Genomic DNA, 20053 nt, shown 5'->3' on the forward strand with positions numbered 1-20053 from the left:
TAGAGAGCTTCATGGAATGGGTTTCCATGGCCGAGCAGCTGCATCCAAGCCTTCCATCACCAAGTGCAATGCAAAGCATCGGATGTCGTGGTGTAAAGCATGCTGCCACTGGAATCTAGAGCAGTGGAGACATGTTCTCTGGAGTGACCAATCACGCTTCTCTGTCTGAACGGTACTTGCCTGACTGCATTGTGCCAAGTGTAAAGTTTGGTGGAGGGGGGATTATGGTGTGGGGTTGTTTTTCAGGATGTGGGCTTGGCCTCCTAATTTCAGTGAAGGGAACTCTTAAGGTGACATTTTGGACAATTTCATGCTCCCAACTTTGTGGGAAGAGTTTAGGGATGGCCCCTTCCTGTTCCAACATGACTGCGCACCAGTGCACAAAGCAAGGTCCATAAAGACATGGAGGAGCCAGTTTGGGGTGGAGGAACTTGACTGTCCTGCACAGAGTCCTGACCTCAACCCCATAGAACACCTTTGGGATGAATTAGAGTGGAGACTGCAAGCCAGGCCTCCTCCCCCGACATCAGTGCCTGACCTGACAAATGTGCTTCTGGAAGAATGGTCCAACCTTCCCATAGACACCCTCCTAAACCTTGTGGACGGCCTTCCCAGAAGAGTTGAAGCTGTTATAGCTGCAAAGGGCGGGGCCAACTCAATATTGAACCCTACGGACTAAGACTGGGGGGCCATTAAAGGTCATGTGCGTGGAAAGGGCGGGGCCAACTCAATATTGAACCCTACGGACTAAGACTGGGGGGCCATTAAAGGTCATGTGCGTGGAAAGGGCGGGGCCAACTCAATATTGAACCCTACGGACTAAGACTGGGGGGCCACTAAAGGTCATGTGCATGGAAAGGGTGGGGCCAACTCAATATTGAACCCTACGGACTAAGACTGGGGGGCCATTAAAGGTCATGTGCGTGGAAAGGCTGGCGGGCCAATACTGTGGGCAATGTAGTGTGTGTTTGGAGGCGTTTAAAGCTGAACTTTACATTTGGAGCGGAATCGTAAAATATCTGAGAGCTTACCAGAATCTTGCCTGGGTAACGCTGACTGATGACCACAGTAAGATCATATATGACCACCCGTACTTCAGCAGTGTAAGAGACCAAATGATTAGCTCTGTGTTTATTTCTGACATAGACTTTGAAGTCCACCAGATCTCCAGTGCTTTTACAGAGTCCAGCAAGCAGGTAGACGCAGGTGCCCTGGAAGTCGTAGGTCACACCATCGAAGGTGTGATAGTGTGGATCTCCCAATGCTATGCAAGTGCCATAATAGTTGGGATAGCAGTCTTGGACGCCGTTGACCACCTTACAGGTCTCGGTAGGCTTGCACTTCGTAATTTTACAATCCACATTCTTGGTGACCGGGTTACAAATACATAGCAATTCACACCTTTCGTCCGCCCAAAACTTTGCATTCGGGGCGTAAACGTTTCCATGAAAGATGCAGCCGCACTCGGCTTTGGTTATGCATTTTCCTCCATCCAGCACATAGCCATCGTTGCATTGGCAGGCCTCCACACATTTCAAGGAGCAGAAAGCCGGCCTGATGACGTCATCATTGCAAGTTGGGTTACAAACTGTACCACACAGCTTGTACTGACTGTTGGGGGGGCACTGCAAAGCTAAGAGCGAGAGGTGGTTAGTTTCACCTCTTTGAGGGAAGAATCATAGGAACTATAAAAAAAACTTTGTGTATAAGCAAAAAATTGGATATGATATCAGTAATGACAAAATTGACAAATTAATCCATCAATGGCTTACAACATCGCGCCACCATCAAACCATCAAATTTCAAAAAATGATTGGAGCCTCTGATTTAAACAAAAATTAAACAGTGTGTAAATAAATGGAAATACCGTCAACAGCACTCTCAACCTATAAATACGATACCTTTAAATAAATTAAATCAAATAATAAATATATATATATATATATATACAACTCATTAATATACATCCATAAATAATAAAAAAAAAAAAAAAAAGATAAATAAATAATCTAAAAAATAATTGACATTAATTGATGAAAATAAATAAGAAAGAAAGAATAATTCATAAATGTCGGTGCCCCTCCCGACGTCACCACGTACCCGGACTCCGATGCACGGCGAGTATAGGCCCACACGCCGCTCAGGCTTTATACAGCTTTTTTATCAAAAGCGCTTTGTTGGCTTTTATCTAGTAAGTGCGCAATTGGCACTAATAAATCTCTATGCTTATCAAGGATAAGGCACTATTCCTTTCTTGTTTTTTTTCTGGCAATACGCTGAGCAACAGGGAGAAAATAAACAGCAACTCTTGGAGGGAAGATCTAGCCCAGGATTTATTCACGGCAGATCAGTAGGAGCAAAAGAGGAGAAACATTCAGTCTTCTACTAATAGAAGAACACCAAGTAACTCATTTCATCTTGAGAGGTGTCATTATGGAAATCATGTGAACAGTCCATTTGCAGTATATAGTCCCACTTAGATGGGATTTGATATATGAAGGGATTTTCAATTCTATTGGACATTTATGAATTATTCTTTCTTTCTTTCTTTATTTATTTATTTTCATCAATTAATATCAATTATTTTTTAGATTATTTATTTATCTTTTTTTTTTTATTATTTATGGATGTATATTAATGAGTTGTATATATTTTTTTTATATATTTTTTATCTGGAGTAATTAAGGGTAAATTATTTATAGATCATTGAATATTATTTATTATACATTGATTTTATTTATTTATTCACGGTTTTTATATAAGGGAGCGGCACTACTTTTCACTTTTTTTTTTTTGCTAATGTTTGTATATTTAATGAGAATATAGCTAGGAGCTAGCGAACTTATTCTAGAACAAATATTTATAGTGGCTCATAGGATATTTCCAATTTATATATATATATATATATATATATATATATTATATGGGGAAAAAAAAAAAAAAACTGCCACCAAATGAAATAAAGTGCCAAAAAAATTGTGACAACCAAATTAATGAAATATCAAAACAATTAAACAGTTTTTAATATTTTTTTGATTGTCTTGATATTTCATTCATTTTTTGTCACTTTTATTTGGCACTTTATTTCATTTGGTGGCAATTTTTTGTTTTACTTTTTTCCTTATATTTTTGTTATATATAATTTTTATATATATATATATATATATATACAGTGTGTGTAAATAAATGGAAATACCATCAACAGCACTCAACCTATATATACCATTAAACAAATTAAATCAAATAATATATATATATATATATATATATATATATATATATATATATATATACATATCATCCCTGGCAGGGTTTCCTGCATGGTGGGGGTTGGGGAAAGACCTGACAACCTACCCTGTAAAATAATTGCTAAGAGAATTCATGGAAAAAGCCGCTTACGAGTGACAGTCCATGCAATCACCAAGGGTAGGATACGACTAAATGGATATATATATATATAACATATAGGGAAAAAAACAAAAAACTGCCACCAAATGAAATAAAGTGGCAAAAAATAGTGTCAAAAAAATTTATGGAATTTTAAAACAATCAAAACTATTACTGAAATAGTTTTAAATATTTTTTTGATTGTTTTGATATTTCATTCATTTTTTGTCACTATTTTTTTTTGGCACTTTATTTTATTTGGTGGCAGTTTTTTGTTTTTTTTTTCTTATTTTTATATATATATATATATATATATATATATACAGTGTGTGTAAATAAATGGAAATACCATCAACAGCACTCTCAACCTATATATACTCTTAAATAAATTAAATCAAATTATATATATATATATATATATATATATATATATATATATATATCATCCCTGGCCACGCGGGATGTCCTGCATGGTAGGGGTTGGGGAAAGACCTGACTAACTTCCCTGTAAATGAAAGAGAATTCATGGAAAAAATCGCTTGTGAGTGACGGTCCATGCAATCACCAAGGGTAGTATACAACTGAATGGATATATATATAAACATATAAGGAAATAAACAAAAAACTGCCACCAAATGAAATAAAGTGCCCAAAAAAATAGTGACAAAAAATTAATGAAATATCAAAACAATCAAAACAATTACTGAAAGAGAATTCATGGAAAAAGTTGCTTGTGAGTGACGGTCCATGCAATCGCCAAGGGTTGGATACGACTGAATGGATAGATAGATAGAACAACCTACCCTGTAAAATAATTGCTAAGAGAATTAATGGAAAAAGTCGCTTACGAGTGACGATCCATGCAATCGCCAAGGGTAGGATACAACTGAATGTATATATATATATATACCGGTGTGTGTGTGTATGTATATATATATATATATATATATATATATATATATATATAAACTATATATTAAAAAAATATAAGGGAAAAAAAACAAAAAACTGCCACCAAATGAAATAAAATGCAAAAAAAAAAATAGTGACAAAAAAAATAATGAAATATCAAAACAATTCATGAAATAGTTTTTAATATTTTTTTGATTGTTTTGATACTTCATTAATTTTTGGCACTTATTTTTTTTGGCACTTTATTTCATTTGGTGGAATTTTTTTTTGTTTTTCTCTTTATACTGTATGTTTTGGGAATGCCAGCAACCATCCACTGCAAAGAGCCAAATATAATTATAAAGGGGAGACCACATGCTATGAGGATCCCATACCATATGTGTGAAGAGAGAGCTTAGATCTCTGAGATGGTTGAGGAGAGGGAATTTCCTGATTATTTAATGTTCAAAAAGTTTGAAAAGATTTAATAAAAGAAATAAACTTCTAGTTTTTTTGAAACTTGAAGGATCGGCCTATTTCTCTCTTTTTTCTTTCGTTTTCTGTCCTAGAATAACAGTGCCTCTGTGTACAAAGCCAACTCCATAAAGACATGGCATGACCAGTCTGGTGTGAAGGAACTCATGTTGACTGCACAGATCCCCCGAACCTCAACCATATTAAACTTCTCTGGAATGCCAGGTCCTCTCATCTAACATCAGCACTTGGCCTAACAAATTCTTTTTTGCCTGAATGGGCCAATCATGTGGAAATTGTGTGGGGAAAGGTAACGCCATGATAATGTCAATCGTTTTGGAATGGTATGTCCAACAAGCTTCCATAGCTTAATCTCCTAGTTATCTTGGAAAAGCATCTACCTATAGCTTAATATCCTCACACAATTAACAACATATTGGGCCCCGCCTGTAATATCATCCGTATTATGTTTAAATAAACAAGTAACTTGCGTCCAATATATACTTACGACATCCAGCCAATGTTCTCCATTCTCCAATTTCAACATTATTTCTTTGGCATATACTGGCATACGTTGCTAGGCTTTCACATAAAATTGCCTGGGAACCTCCATTCAAGCATACATCATATACACAATTGTCTAGAAAAATTTTGGGGTCTATTATTGCATTACAATGGCTGAATGGGCCTCTTGGTGCAGAAATGAGCCCACATTTTTGAGGATCCAAAAATATTCTCTCAGAGCCCGGAGGGCAGCCTTTGCATTCTCCATTGCAATCATGCCAACAAGAGATATCTCCGTCGTCCACTTTCCAACTTTTGCCAAAATCAACCGGATTAGCTGCCTGAGTGCCGGATGGTGTGACAAAGTCATCTGAAGGATTCTCATTGTAGTTGCCGCACAATCCGCACAAGTTCTGGAAATAGCTGCTTGAAATGTATATATATAACTGGGAGTTCCAGTCATACAGCACCTTTAAGCTGAAATCAGTCACAATATTTACAAAAAAGCCAGACTGGAAAATTTGGATTTTATTATTTAGATTTAAAGGGAGCCCATGGGGTATATTATTCACCTAGAACAAAAATGATGGAAGAGAAAGAGTATTTATATTTAATATAACACAGGCAGATACAATATATGGCCAACTCCATAAAGACATGGTTTTATTAGTTTGGTGAGAAGGAACTCGAATGTCCTGCACAGAGCCCTGACCTCAACCCTACTGAACACCATTGGGATGAATTGGAATGTGTCAGATCTTCTGAACCAGCATCTTCATAAAGACATGGGTTGACCAGTTTGGTGTGAAGGAACTCGAGTGTGCTGCACAGAGCCCTGACCTCAACCCTAGTGAACACCTTTGGGATGAATCGGAATGAGTCAGATCTTCTGAACCAGCATCTCCATAAAGACATGGATTGACCAGTTTGGTGTTAAGGAACTCGAGTGTCTTGCACAGAGCCCTGACCTCAACCCAACCAAACACCGTTGGGATGAATTGGAATGTGTCAGATCTTCTGAACCAGCATCTCCATAAAGACATGGGTTGACCAGTTTGGTGTGAAGGAACTCGAGTGCCCTGCAAAGAGCTCTGACCTCAACCTTACTGAGTACTTTTGGTTTGAACTGGGATGCAGACTGCAAGTCAGACATGGTTTGATCAGTTTGGTGAGATGGAACTCGAATGTCCTGCACAGAGCCCTGACCTCAACCCAACTGAACAACTTTGGGATGAATCAGAATGAGTCAGGTCTTCTGAACCAGCATCTCCATAAAGACATTGGTTGACCAGTTTGGTGTAAAGGAACTCGAGCGTCCTGCACAGAGCCCTAACCTCAACCCTACCAAACACTTTTGGGATGAATTGGAATAAGTCAGGTCTTCTGAACCAGCATCTCCATAAAGACATTGGTTGACCAGTTTGGTGTAAAGGAACTCGAGCGTCCTGCACAGAGCCCTAACCTCATCCCTACCAAACACTTTTGGGATGAATTGGAATGCGTCAGATCTTCTGAAACAGCATCTCCATAAAGACATGGGTTGACCAGTTTGGTGTGAAGGAACTCGAGTGTCTTGCACAGAGCCCTGACCTCAACCCAACCAAACACCGTTGGGATGAATCGGAATGAGTCAGGTCTTCTCAACCAGCATCTCCATAAAGACATGGGTTGACCAGTTTGGTGTAAAGGAACTCGAGTGTCCTGCACAGAGCCCTAACCTCATCCCTACCAAACACTTTTGGGATGAATTGGAATGCGTCAGATCTTCTGAAACAGCATCTCCATAAAGACATGGGTTGACCAGTTTGGTGTGAAGGAACTCGAGTGTCTTGCACAGAGCCCTGACCTCAACCCAACCAAACACCGTTGGGATGAATCGGAATGAGTCAGGTCTTCTCAACCAGCATCTCCATAAAGACATGGGTTGACCAGTTTGGTGTAAAGGAACTTGAGTGTCCTGCACTGAGCCCTAACCTCAACCCTACCAACCACTTTTGGGATGAATTGGAATAAGTCAGATCTTCTGAAACAGCATCTCTATAAAGACATGGGTTGACCAGTTTGGTGTGAAGGAACTCGAGTGTCTTGCACAGAGCCCTGACCTCAACCCAACCAAACACCTTTGGGATGAATCGGAATGAGTCAGGTCTTCTGAACCAGCATCTCCATAAAGACATGGGTTGACCAGTTTGGTGTGAAGGAACTCGAGTGTCTTGCACAGAGCCCTGGCCTCAACCCAACCAAACACCGTTGGGATGAATCGGAATGAGTCAGGTCTTCTGAACCAGCATCTCCATAAAGACATGGGTTGACCAGTTTGGTGTGAAGAAACTCAAGTGTCTTGCACAGAGCCCTGGCCTCAACCCAACCAAACACCGTTGGGATGAATCGGAATGAGTCAGGTCTTCTGAACCAGCATCTCCATAAAAACATGGGTTGACCAGTTTGGTGTGAAGGAACTCGAGTGTCTTGCACAGAGCACTGACCTCAACCCTACCAAACACTTTCAGGATGAATTGGAATAAGTCAGGCCTTCTGAACCAGCATCTCCATAAAGACATGGGTTGACCAGTTTGATGTGAAGGAGCTCTGACCTTAACCTTATTGAACACCTTTGGTTTTAACTGTGATGCTGACTGCAAGTCAGATCTTCTCATTCAACATCAGTATCTGACGGGGACGGATTATGGTCAATGGGTGCTCTAATCACATCCCATCAATGGTTCCCCACCTTGGCCTTTCTATTGCTTAACTGACAAGACAATATTGGTTTGATTCACCATAAGCAAATTGGCTGTTCACTTTGAATGGGAATTTTCCCCAGGCATAGTGAATGTGGTTAAAATTCACTTTGTGCAGAATACCTACTTTTGCTTGCACATGATTAAATGATGGAAGTCAATACAGCTTTCCCACATTCACTGTGGGAAAATTCCTTTGCAAAGTAAACAGCCTATTTTCATTGATAGGAATGTTTAGCATCTGTGACGGGAGTCACCTTGGGTGGGGGGGGGGCCCATGGAACACAGCTCACTTTGGAGAGGTGGGGAGACCCCTGTATCAGCTCCCCATATCCCTCTTATGTGTAAGTCACCCTGTGCCTGTTAGGGGTACAGGGTGATCTGTCCTTATAATGGGGAGGGGAGTTGTGGATTGTTTATTGCCATGTGGTTGCATCCCATTGTTCTATTGTGTGTCTTGCTTGGGAGCAAACTATTATGGGATGTATGTGTTTATGTGTCTGGCTTGGTGGGGGGGTGTCTCCAACAGTCCTCTTGATGGGACTGTCTGTTGGGCAATGTAGATTGCCCCTCCCTGTGACATTATTTAGGGAGGGGGTATTGTCCCCTTGAGTGTATATATCTTGTATCTGTGTTAAAATAAACTGGTCTACCTCCTGGTTTACTTCCAAGACTGGTGTCGTCTAGTCTTGTATGTTCAGCTGTGGTGTCTGTGGTCGGTGTTCGGACGGGGAAGCGGTAGTATAACGGAAATACCCAAGTGCAGACTGGGTCGGTTCCGTTACAGCATCACCTTCAATTTTGTGAATGGACACAGAAGAGCTCAGTACTGAGAATGACTGTGTTCATTCGTAAGTGCAACAGAGATTGAGGACTCTGTGTCCTCGATCTCTTTCTCCATCCCTAAGAGGAAACACAGGGGTCTGTTAAGACCCCTGATATTTTTCCAAAGGGGACATGTCACAATTGATGTATAGACCATCACCAAGGGGTCTATTATCCCCTGATGACAGTAATTAAAGGGGTTCTAAAAGCTGAAGGTTTTTTTAAATTAAAAGGCAAAAAACCTAGTATGCAGCTCCCCCCAAGGCCCCCTTATACATACCTTAGCCTGATCTCGATCCATCAATGTGCATGAGAGCAGCTACTCTCCCAGCTATCTCCCTCCTCATTAGCTCAGGCACAGCAGTGGGAGCCATTGCTTCTCACTCCTGTCAGTCACAGCCAGTAAGGATGGAGCTGGGAGAGGGCCGAGGCACACTCTCTGTGTCTTGTGGGCTCAAGAGAGAGCATGCATGGTCAAGGGTCAAGGGTAGTGGTGTATTTAGGCTTTGTGCTGCCTCCACAGACACCGACCAACTCCCCATCTTGCAGAGAGAGCCGGACATTGACCAACAACACCCCTGCCCCCCCATATATAGATAGAAAGGAAAACACTTATCTTCAGAGCTCAGGACATCCCTGGGAACGAAAGTCAGGCTCTACTTACACCATCAAGCAGCCTTCAGCCTCTCTCATATCCCACCTGGTTCCCATCTCACGTGTCCCTTCTTCCATCTCTTCTTCTGAGGGGAGGTGCTGCCCCCCTGAAAAATGCCATCCTAGGCAAGTGCCTTGTTTGCCTTGTAAATACACCCCTGGTCAAGGGCATGATAGGTAGGGGGGAAAACTCTGTGCTGTTTTTTTCTCTCGGTGGCCTAAGTGTGTACTTATTTTACCGATTGGTAATCCAACTCTGGCATCTGACCTCACTAATGGGCACAGAAGACACGCTCCAAAATCTGGTGGAAAGCCTTCGCAGAGGAGAGGAGGCTGGTATAGTCACAAAGGGGTGTTTAATGGAGGGTCCCACTAGCTCATTTCGATGTTACAGTAAGGTGTCTGCAAACGTTTGGCCACTTTCAATGTACGTTAGCTTGGTCACTTACCTTTACAAACCCAATCTCATTTCTCGTCACAGTTATAACAACATAGTCTTCAGGGTAGTGGATCCTAACAGTCACTTTACTGACGTAAGAAACTTGAGTGTTGCCTCGATTCTCATTTTTGGCCTCGATAATAAAATTGGTAAGGCTGCCGTCAGTGCCGCAAGTCTTGGCGATTATGTAGGTGCAGGTGCCTTGAAAGTCGTAATGGGTGCCATCGAAGGTCTTATAATGAGGGTCGCCGACTGTATGACAATTGACTTCGGAGATTGGCACACATCTTAACGTATCAAAGGCAATCTGGCATTTTTCTCTGGCTCGGCAGTTTGTGCCTTTGCAGGTTGTAGTCGAAGAAATTCGGGAAATTGGGGGCATTCGGGAAACTGAGGTAAATTGTGGCTGTGCTCCTGAAGATTAAACATTTTTGATAACAGGTTGTAAGACTGATTTGTTGAATAAATCTTTTAACACAAAAAATGTTAACAAAATATTATTATACAATTCATATTAAAATCCTACCCAGAGAAGGATTAAAGCCAAATAATGCCCTGTATAAAGAAGCAGCTTCCCCCCCCCCTCCCCCCCACTACCATCATATGTTTGATTGACATTAACACCCAGTGACAGACCCAACCTGGACAGGAGCTTTTGGAGGGTGTCTACAGGCTAGCCTCTTGCCTACTGACCATGGGCCCTGGCATCTGAGAGGGCTCTGTTCTTTGATGTGTGCCTGGGGGGGGGGGCTTTGGAGCAGTTTACTTTGGATTCAAATCCAAAGGTCCCCCCAGGCACACACCAAAGAACAGAGCCCCCTCAGATGCCAGGGCCCATGGTCAGTAGCAGGGGTGGACTGACAACTCATGGGGCCCCCGGGCAATAGGGGATCATGGGGCCCCTGTGTCCTTTCCCAAACTCAAAAAAGCCAATGAAAAAGGTACCAGGGGCATCTCATGGGGCCCCCTACTGACCCCGGGCCCTCGGGCAGTGCCCGAGTTTCCAAATGGTCAGTCCGCCTCTGGTCAGTAGGCAAGTGGCTAGTCTGTAGTGCCCTCCAAAAGCCCCTTTCCAGGTTGGGTCTGTCACACACCCCATTCACTTTTGTGCAACTTTGGACATCAAAGTCGCATGACATAGCGTACCCCATGTTTTCCAATGAAAACCAGTCATATACGTGCGACCTAAAGTCTCAGCAATTTCAAAGTAGTTAATGCACTACTTGGGTCTGACTTTCATGCAGCTTGAGGGCCATGTCCTTCAATGTTCACCCTCAAAAGTTGCATGAAAGCTGTATCTGAATGTTTTACATGCAACAGTGGACCTGTCTTCTGACTTTCATCCAGCTTGAGGACCATGTCCTTCAATGTTCACCCTCAAAAGTTGCATGAAAGCTGTATCTGAATGTTTTACATGCAACAGTGGGTCTGACTTCACAGAGGGACAACATGTCACATCTAAGACGCACCCATCCAAAGTTGCATCAAAGTCGCATCAAAGTCGCACTCCAAAGTCGCGCAACTTTGGAGTCATACAATTGTGAATGTATAGTACGCTCCTTTAACACTTGAAGAACTCCAAAGTTGCACAGTTGGAGTGCAGCTTTGGTGCAACTTTGATGCAACTTTGGATGGGTGAGACATGGATGTGACTTGTCCCTCTGCAAAGCAGGACTCGCTGTTGTGCCACTGTTGCATGTAAAACATTCAGGTACGACATTCATGCAACATATGAGGCTTAACAGTGCAGTCTATGGCCCTCAAGTTGCATGAACGTAGAACCAAAGTAGTGCATGAACTCTGAAGTCATATATGAATGATTATCATTGGAAAACATGGGGTATGACTTGCCATGTGACTTTGATGTCCACAGATCTGAATGGGGTGTAAAGCTGGAGTTTAGGTATGGCAATTTTTTCACTCTTCCAGCTTTGGCCACAGGCAGGGGCGGACTGACCATTTGGAAACTCGGGCACTGCCAGAGGGCCCGGGGCCAGTAGGGGGCCCCATGAGATGCCCCTGGTACCTTTTTTATAGGCTTTTTTAAATGTGGGCAAGGACACAGGGGCCCATGATCCCCTATTGCCTGGGGGCCCCAAGAGTTGTCAGTCCGCCCCTGGCCAAAGGCATAGCAGTGGGATCCCCTTGGAAGCCAGAAATCACTTTAGTAGGCCCATTACTACGGTGGTCCCGTGCTAAGCAACTGCCCTGCTGCTCACTAAATCTAGGAGGTCACTTACCTGGCGTGGGTGCCATTTATAGAACACTTTGTATTTTCTCAATGAAACCAAACTGCTCACTAAATCTAGGAGGTCACTTACCTGGCGTGGGTGCCATTTATAGAACACTTTGCATTTTCTCAATGAAACCAAACTGCTCACTAAATCTAGGAGGTCACTTACCTGGCGTGGGTGCCATTTATAGAACACTTTGCATTTTCTCAATGAAACCAAACTGTTCGCTGATTGGACTAGTTGGAGATGGCATCACCACCCTGCCTCTTCACCTTGTACAATCAGAGAACGTTTTGCATTCATTGAGAGTGAAGGGTTCCCCTACCGAACAAGCGTCCTCCTGTGTTCACAAGGCAGCAGGGCGGCCGCTCAGGACAGGACCTGGAAGCTAGTGGAGATCACTGGGTGGGACAAGACCTTCAAGTGTCATTAACTGCAGAAGAGAAAAATCGGGTCTCCTGCCATGCCGGAGAGGACTGTGCTTAGCAGCAGAGCTGCGCAAATCCCAGGACTGTGTAGAAAGAAATACGAATCATTTGGCAGACAAAACAGCTTTCGTAGACTTGTATGTATTATTTTCCCATAAAACTAATTCACACCCGAATGGTAAAGCTTTAAAAATAAATAGGCAAACTTACCATCTATGCATAAACCAACAGACCCATAGCCGATAGTACCGGCCAATGAGAATCCATAAGACAGCAGCAAGAAGGGTGAAGGGGCAGTGACAAGAGGTTGTTGGGAAAGACTTAATTGTATTATTGCCCAAGAGGAATTTGTCTCCAGGTTACCCCTGAAAGTTTGCCTCTGTTGAAAAGTAATTGTGGAATGTTCCAGGTTGCCACAGTGACCATGGCAAAATTCAGGTAAATATTGAGAGGCGATTGGCTGTAGGAATAGCAGTATTCGCTAACTGGTGGAACTGTTAGAAAAAATTGGCCGGCCAACTTTGCCAGGCCTTTTCCATAGAAGGTCACTTCGATTCCTTCACTCGCTGAGATATAAATGGGCTTCAGAATTCCGATGGCAAGCTTCAACACGTCTCCAGCAGCAAGAGTTGATTGTTTTTTGATACTTGGGTCTGAGTAGTACTCAACGGTCGTTCTCTGTGAGGCTACAACATAAACTACATCAAGCACTGTTTGTAGGGTTGGGGTGGATATAAAGTGTTTACCCCAGTTAGTAACTGGCCACAGCTGCTGGCAGATGTGGTTACAGATGACCCCTATACATGAGTGACCACTCAACACGGCCACGGGTTTCTGAGATACAATCCTGGTACCTGAGAGATCCTCTTTACTTTCTATTTGGATATTATTTTGCTAGCTGTCCATCAAAAACACAAACTCTCCCCAATTAAAAATGTGTCATGGAGAGATTCGCATCACTTCCTGTCCTTAGAGGACATGTGTTCCACCATGCAAGGTCTTTATTGAGATCTTGGATAGAAGTCTTCAACAGAGATGGGCATGACGGAAAGATTTGTTTTGTTTTGGATTCATTCAATAACCCCTTGGCACCTCCCGGCCCTTAAAGGGTTTCAGAAGCCGGGAGGCGGGCAGGGTTTTATTGTCTTGTAACCGCCGTGATTCGCTGTCACGTTCTCCCCAATTAAAAATGTGTCATGGAGAGATTTCGCATCACTTCCTGTCCTTAGAGGACATGTGTTCCACCATGCAAGGTCTTTATGGAGATCTTGGATATAAGTCTTCAACAGAGATGGGCACGACGGAAAGATTGGTATCATTTTGGATTCGTTCATTAACCCCTCGGCGCTGTGCAATTAAAAAAAACATATGTGCTGAGAGTGCTCCCAGACACATGTCCAGTACTCATGGAAAGGTCCCAATCTCCTCTTGTGATTGGGACCTTTCCCGATCATGTGACTGCCGTGACAGCGAATCATGACGGTCACAGGACCCTAAAACCTCGCCCTCCAAAACCCTTAAAGGGCCAGGGTTTTAGGGTCATGTGATTCGCTGCCACGGCGGTCACATGATTCGGGTACTCACGGAAAGGTCCCGATCTCCTCTTGTGATCGGGACCTTTCCCAATCATGTGACCGTGAATCACGGTGATCACATGACCCTAAAACCCCACCCGCCTCCCGCTTCTGAAACCCTTAAAGGGCCGCGAATCACGGTGGTCACATGATCTTAAAATCCCACCCACCTCCCGGCTTCTGAAACCCTTAAAGGAGGGATTTAATTAAAAATTTGAATTCAAAATTTGAATTCAAAATTCGAAATTTAGAATTTCAGAAGACAGCTATATTCATTCCAAGTGAAGGGATGGATGCTTCTCAATTGACCCCTAGGAGTCAATTTTTGAGGATCAACCTCTGTTGCCATTCTTGCCGCGCCCTCTGATGTGTTTCGCCCTGCCCACCGCACCATCCCTACTCGGAAATGCAAAATCATGTATATATACGCGTGATTTTCTGCACCCGTGCCGCCCTGTGGCAGACCGGCGGGGAAGCGGTTAAAGGAAAGGTTTGGGGTTGTTAAAAAATTAAACATTCATGCTCTCCTCCATGTCCCCTGCTGGCTTCAAGCCCAAGAACTGAGCGATCACATGACCTCTGATCATTCAGTTCTTGGCCACCTGTGAGCTGGTAGGGGCCCCAGTGGATTACTTTGCCCAGGGACCCATAATGCTATTACCATCATCAATATGTATTTTTTTTGATACCATCAGCAATACGTCCATCATCTAATAAATTCCTAATCGTTCGGCTGCCTTAGGCATTGCACGAATTCCATTCTTTTTATATAACGATCGATCGAATAGTAGACAATAAAACATAATAAACGTACCGAATGTGAGAGCCAGCAGTGTACATAGCTGCAGGAAATTTGACATCCTCGTGCTGCGGCAAAAGAATCATAAGAAAGATGATTAGTAGAGATGAGCGAATTTTTCAAAAATTCGATTCGGCTGATTCGGCGAATTTCAGGAAGAAATTCGATTCGATGCGAATTAATTCGCTACGAAGTTAACTTATAAAAAGGGTTTCTAGGCTTCAGAGAGCCTTTAAATTAGTGCAGAACACTGTACCTTTAATTTAAATGCCCTTGGAGATGAGGAAGGAGAAGGAGAAGGATGAGAAGAAGGAGAAGGAGAAGGATGAGAAGAAGGAGAAGGATGAGAAGAAGGAGAAGGATGAGAAGAAGGAGAAGGATGAGAAGAAGGAGAAGGATGAGAAGAAGGAGAAGGAGAAGGATGAGAAGAAGGAGAAGGAGAAGGATGAGAAGAAGGAGAAGGAGAAGGATGAGAAGAAGGAGAAGGAGAAGGATGAGAAGAAGGAGAAGGATGAGAAGAAGGAGAAGGATGAGAAGAAGGATGAGAAGAAGGAGAAGGATGAGAAGAAGGATGAGAAGAAGGAGAAGGATGAGAAGAAGGATGAGAAGAAGGAGAAGGATGAGAAGAAGGATGAGAAGAAGGAGAAGGATGAGAAGAAGGAGAAGGAGAAGGATGAGAAGAAGGAGAAGGATGAGAAGAAGAAGGATGAGAAGAAGGATGAGAAGAAGGAGAAGGATGAGAAGAAGGACAGTTCTGTGACAGTTTCTGTCTATTTCTGACAGTTCTGGGACATTCACTCCATACAGCGGTTGAAACATTGTATCTATTTGTTTCCATAAATGACATTCTGCAGATACACTTAGAGGAGCTCTGCAGATACACTTTTTGCCGGCTTGGAATTATTCTTATTTTCATCCTCATCCTCTTCTTCTTATTCTGAGGATGAGGATGAAGAAGAAGTAGGATGAAAATAAGAATAATTCCAAGCCGGCAAAAAGTGTATCTGCAGAGCTCCTCTATTCTGCACATACACTTTTTGCCGGCTTGGAATTATTCTTATTTTCATCCTACTTCTTCTTCTTCTTCTTCCTCATCCTCATCCTCTTCTTCTTCTTCTGAGGATGAGGATGAAGAAGAAGAAGAAGAAGAAGAAGTAGGATGAAAATAAGATTAATTCCAAGCCGGCAAAAAGTGTATGTGCAGAATAGAGGAGCTCTGCAGATACACTTTTTGCCGGCTTGGAATTATTCTTATTTTCATCCTACTTCTTCTTCTTCTTCTTCATCCTCATCCTCATCCTCTTCTTCTTCTTCTGAGGATGAGGATGAAGAAGAAGAAGAAGAAGTAGGATGAAAATAAGAATTCCAAACCGGCAAAAAGTGTATGTGCAGAGTTCCTCTATTTCTGACATTTCTCTGACAGCTTCTTCACATGTACAGCGGTTGAAACATCTGTATCCTAAATGGAAACAAATAGATACAATGTTTCAACCGCTGTACATGTGAAGGAACTGTCAGAGAAATGTCAGAAATAGCGGAGCTCTATGCAGGGACACTTTTGCCGGCTGATCGGGAAAAATCCGATTCGCGCACCCGAAGTAGGCAAATATTCGGATTCGCCGCGAATCAAATTTTTCCTGAAATTCGTATCGAATTCCGGTTCGCCTGGTTCGATTCGCTCATCTCTAATGATTAGCAATAAAACAGCAAACATGTAAAGTATATGTAAAGCCAAAACTATTTTATTTTATTTATTTATTTATTTATTTATTTTAATTTTATAAATTGTTCTTTTTTTTTTTTTGCTGGTTACATTTATAACATATCTCCTACTATTAAAGTGACACTAAACTTTGGTTTAAATTCAAGTGTACAGTCTTATTTTTTTTTTTAACCCCTTCATGCCTAAGGGTAACACAAATCTTAATGCCCAAACACAATTTCCAACGTTGACCTGTGTTAGTAAAACCGTCCATATCATCACAACTACTTTGTATAAAGCAGCAAACATGTAAAGTATATGTAAAGCCAAAACAATTTTTTTAATTAATTTTTTTTTCCGCTCTATGCCAGGAGGTAGAAAGATACAATGTATAATATGGTATATCTAATGATACAATGTATAATAGAATGTATATAATGATACAATGTATACTGGAATGTATATAATGATACAATGTATAATGGAATGTATATAATGATACAATGTATAATAGAATGTATATAATGATACAATGTATAATGAAATGTATATAATGATACAATGTATAAAATGATGTATATAATGATACAATGTATAAAGGGATGTATATAATGATACAATGTATGATGGGATGTATATAATGATACAATGTATAATAGGATGTATACAACGATACAATGTATAATGGAATGTATATAATGATACAATGTATAATAGGATGTATATAATGATACAATGTATAATGGAATGTATATAATGATACAATGTATAATGGGATGTATATAATGATACAATGTATAATGGGATGAATATAATGATACAATGTATAATGGAATGTATATAATGATACAGTGTATAATGGGATGTATATAATGATACAATGTATAATAGGATGTATATAATGATACAATGTATAATGGGATGCATATAATGATACAATGTATAATAGGATGTATACAACAATACAATGTATAATGGAATGTATATAATGATACAATGTATAATAGGATGTACATGATGATACAATGTGTAATGTATATAATGGAATGTATGTAATGATACAATGTATAATATGATGTATATAATGATACAATGTATAATAGAATGTATATAATGATACAATGTATAATATAATGTATATAATGATACAATGTATAATGGGATGTATATAATGATACAATGTATAATAGGATGTATACAATGATACAATGTATAATGAAATGTATACAATTATACAATGTATAATGGGATGTATATAATGATACAATGTATAATAGGATGTATATAATGATACAATGTATAATAGGATGTACATGATGATACAATGTGTAATGTATATAATGGAATGTATGTAATGATACAATGTATAATGGAATGTATACAGTGATACAATGTATCTCTCTCCTCCATTCAAAGAGAGAAAAAAAGAAAGGGGGCGGGTTGTACAGTGACTGATCACTGTGATAGCCAATCAGAGGCTATCACAGAGATCATGTGACCCGAAGTCCCTGGTCCCGATTGTTTGTCTTTCCAAAAATGAAGAACAGTCACCTCAATGGTGACAGTTGTCAAATTAATTCCATTCTATTTCTGTTCACGACCATACCATTTTGGAAATCCCTCCCATCCCTCATTGTGATAAAAACTTGATAGAGGTCCTAACCCTTCCCTTCGCTATAAAAAAAAAAAAATACAAATCGGTTTGGATATAGATATACCTCAAATATCTGTTAGTTATCTTCCATGTGACCAAAAAGTCTCTACAAATCTAAATACTTATTTGAGTGTATGTTCTTTTTTTCAATATTTTTTTATTATATCTTTTAAATATTACAAACAAAAGAAAAAAAGAAATACTAAAGTATGAAAAAAAGTGTGTATATATATATATATATATATATCTTACATATATCTTATCTTAAATATTTTATCTTATTATTTTTTTGTCATTGTGGATTCTGTAAGTACTGTACCACTTTATCTATTATCTTGACAATAAAAGTTGTTTGGATCAAAAAAATAAATAAATAATATATATATATATATATATATATATATATATATATATATATATAAAATATTTTATCTTATTTTTTTTTTTTAAATATTACAAAAACTAGAAAAAAGAAATTCTGAAGTATCCAAAAAAACAAATAGAGAAATCATATGATGCCCAGAAATCTTTTATCTTATTTTATATTTTTTTTTCCAAATTACATCTCCATTATCTTGACAATAAAAGTTGTGTGGATTAAACAAACTATATATATATATCTTATCTTAAATATTTTATCTTATTATATTTTTTTGTCATTGTGGATTCTGTAAGTACTGTTCCATTTTCTCTAATATCTTGACAATAAAAGTTGTTTGGGTTAAAAAAAAAAGTAAAAAAATAAATAAATTAAAATAAATAAATAAATATATATATATATATATATATATATATATATATATATATTTATATATATATATATCTTATCTTAAATATTTTATCTTATTATTATTTGTTGTCATTGTGGATTCTGTAAGTACTGCTCCATTTTTTCTAATATCTTGACAATAAAAGTTGTATTTATATATATAAATTACGATGTTGACTAAATTTAAATATATTATTCCTTAAAAAGATAAAGCTTTCTATCCATGAAAAAAAAGGAAATTATCTCCTATAACCACAAGCTTTTATGTAGGACCATCCCCCCAAAAAAAGGGAAAACATTTTTTTCGATTTTTAGACAAAAAAATTATATTTATCAAAATAAACTACAAAAATAGGGAAAAAAATAGGAACATACAAAACACCTTTGTTATTTGTTCAAACCTTAATTTTCTTAATTATGCAACAAATTAATGAATTACCAATAAACTTAAGAAAAACGTTTGACTTACCAGCCAGCTGACCTGCGTTCAGTCCTGCGGCTCAGGACATTGTAAGGTTTTTATATGGCTCTGCATCTCAATCAAGGAATAGCAGAGAACAATGTAAGAGAAGGATTGGTGGCAAGAAACAAAAAATAGGCGTGGTGAGGAGAGCGCGATAAATACAGACGGGATGATCATTATTACAAGATGAAAAGTGGTGATATTAACATGTTAAACAGCGGTGGTGGCTGTTAAAGGGTAAACCCCCCCAAACAAGGAACATCTCCTGCTCGGTCCAATTTCAACTTTTAAGTGTTAGGATTTTGTTCAAGAAATTTTTTTAAATATCCTAAACTGCAACCGATTGTAAAGGGCGACCTGGAGATGATTCCGTACATTTTCAACTGTAGGAAAGAGTTCATCCGATGACTCAAAAACTCCTTATCTCTGAAGGCGTTCTACAATCAGAGTGCCTACAGATGCTGTCCTGACCATGTGGCCATTGAAAACACATTGAATAGATGATAGATATATAG

General features: G+C 39.8%; 1 protein-coding gene across 1 annotated transcript in view; it reads right to left on the reverse strand.

Moving 5' to 3' along the window:
• Positions 1-20053, reverse strand: part of LOC149438475 (IgGFc-binding protein-like) — a 113359-nt gene that overhangs the window by 72357 nt on the left and 20949 nt on the right. Inside the window, 5 exon segments of the mRNA XM_089659813.1 lie at positions 1032-1633; positions 5261-5828; positions 9926-10305; positions 12788-12919; positions 12922-13471. Coding sequence (XP_089515939.1) covers positions 1032-1633; positions 5261-5828; positions 9926-10305; positions 12788-12919; positions 12922-13471 — 2232 coding nt within the window.

The sequence above is a fragment of the Staurois parvus genome, unplaced genomic scaffold (assembly GCF_062004578.1).
Source record: "Staurois parvus isolate SC_StPar_1 unplaced genomic scaffold, SC_StPar_1.0 ptg001191l, whole genome shotgun sequence".
Lineage (NCBI taxonomy): Eukaryota > Metazoa > Chordata > Amphibia > Anura > Ranidae > Staurois > Staurois parvus.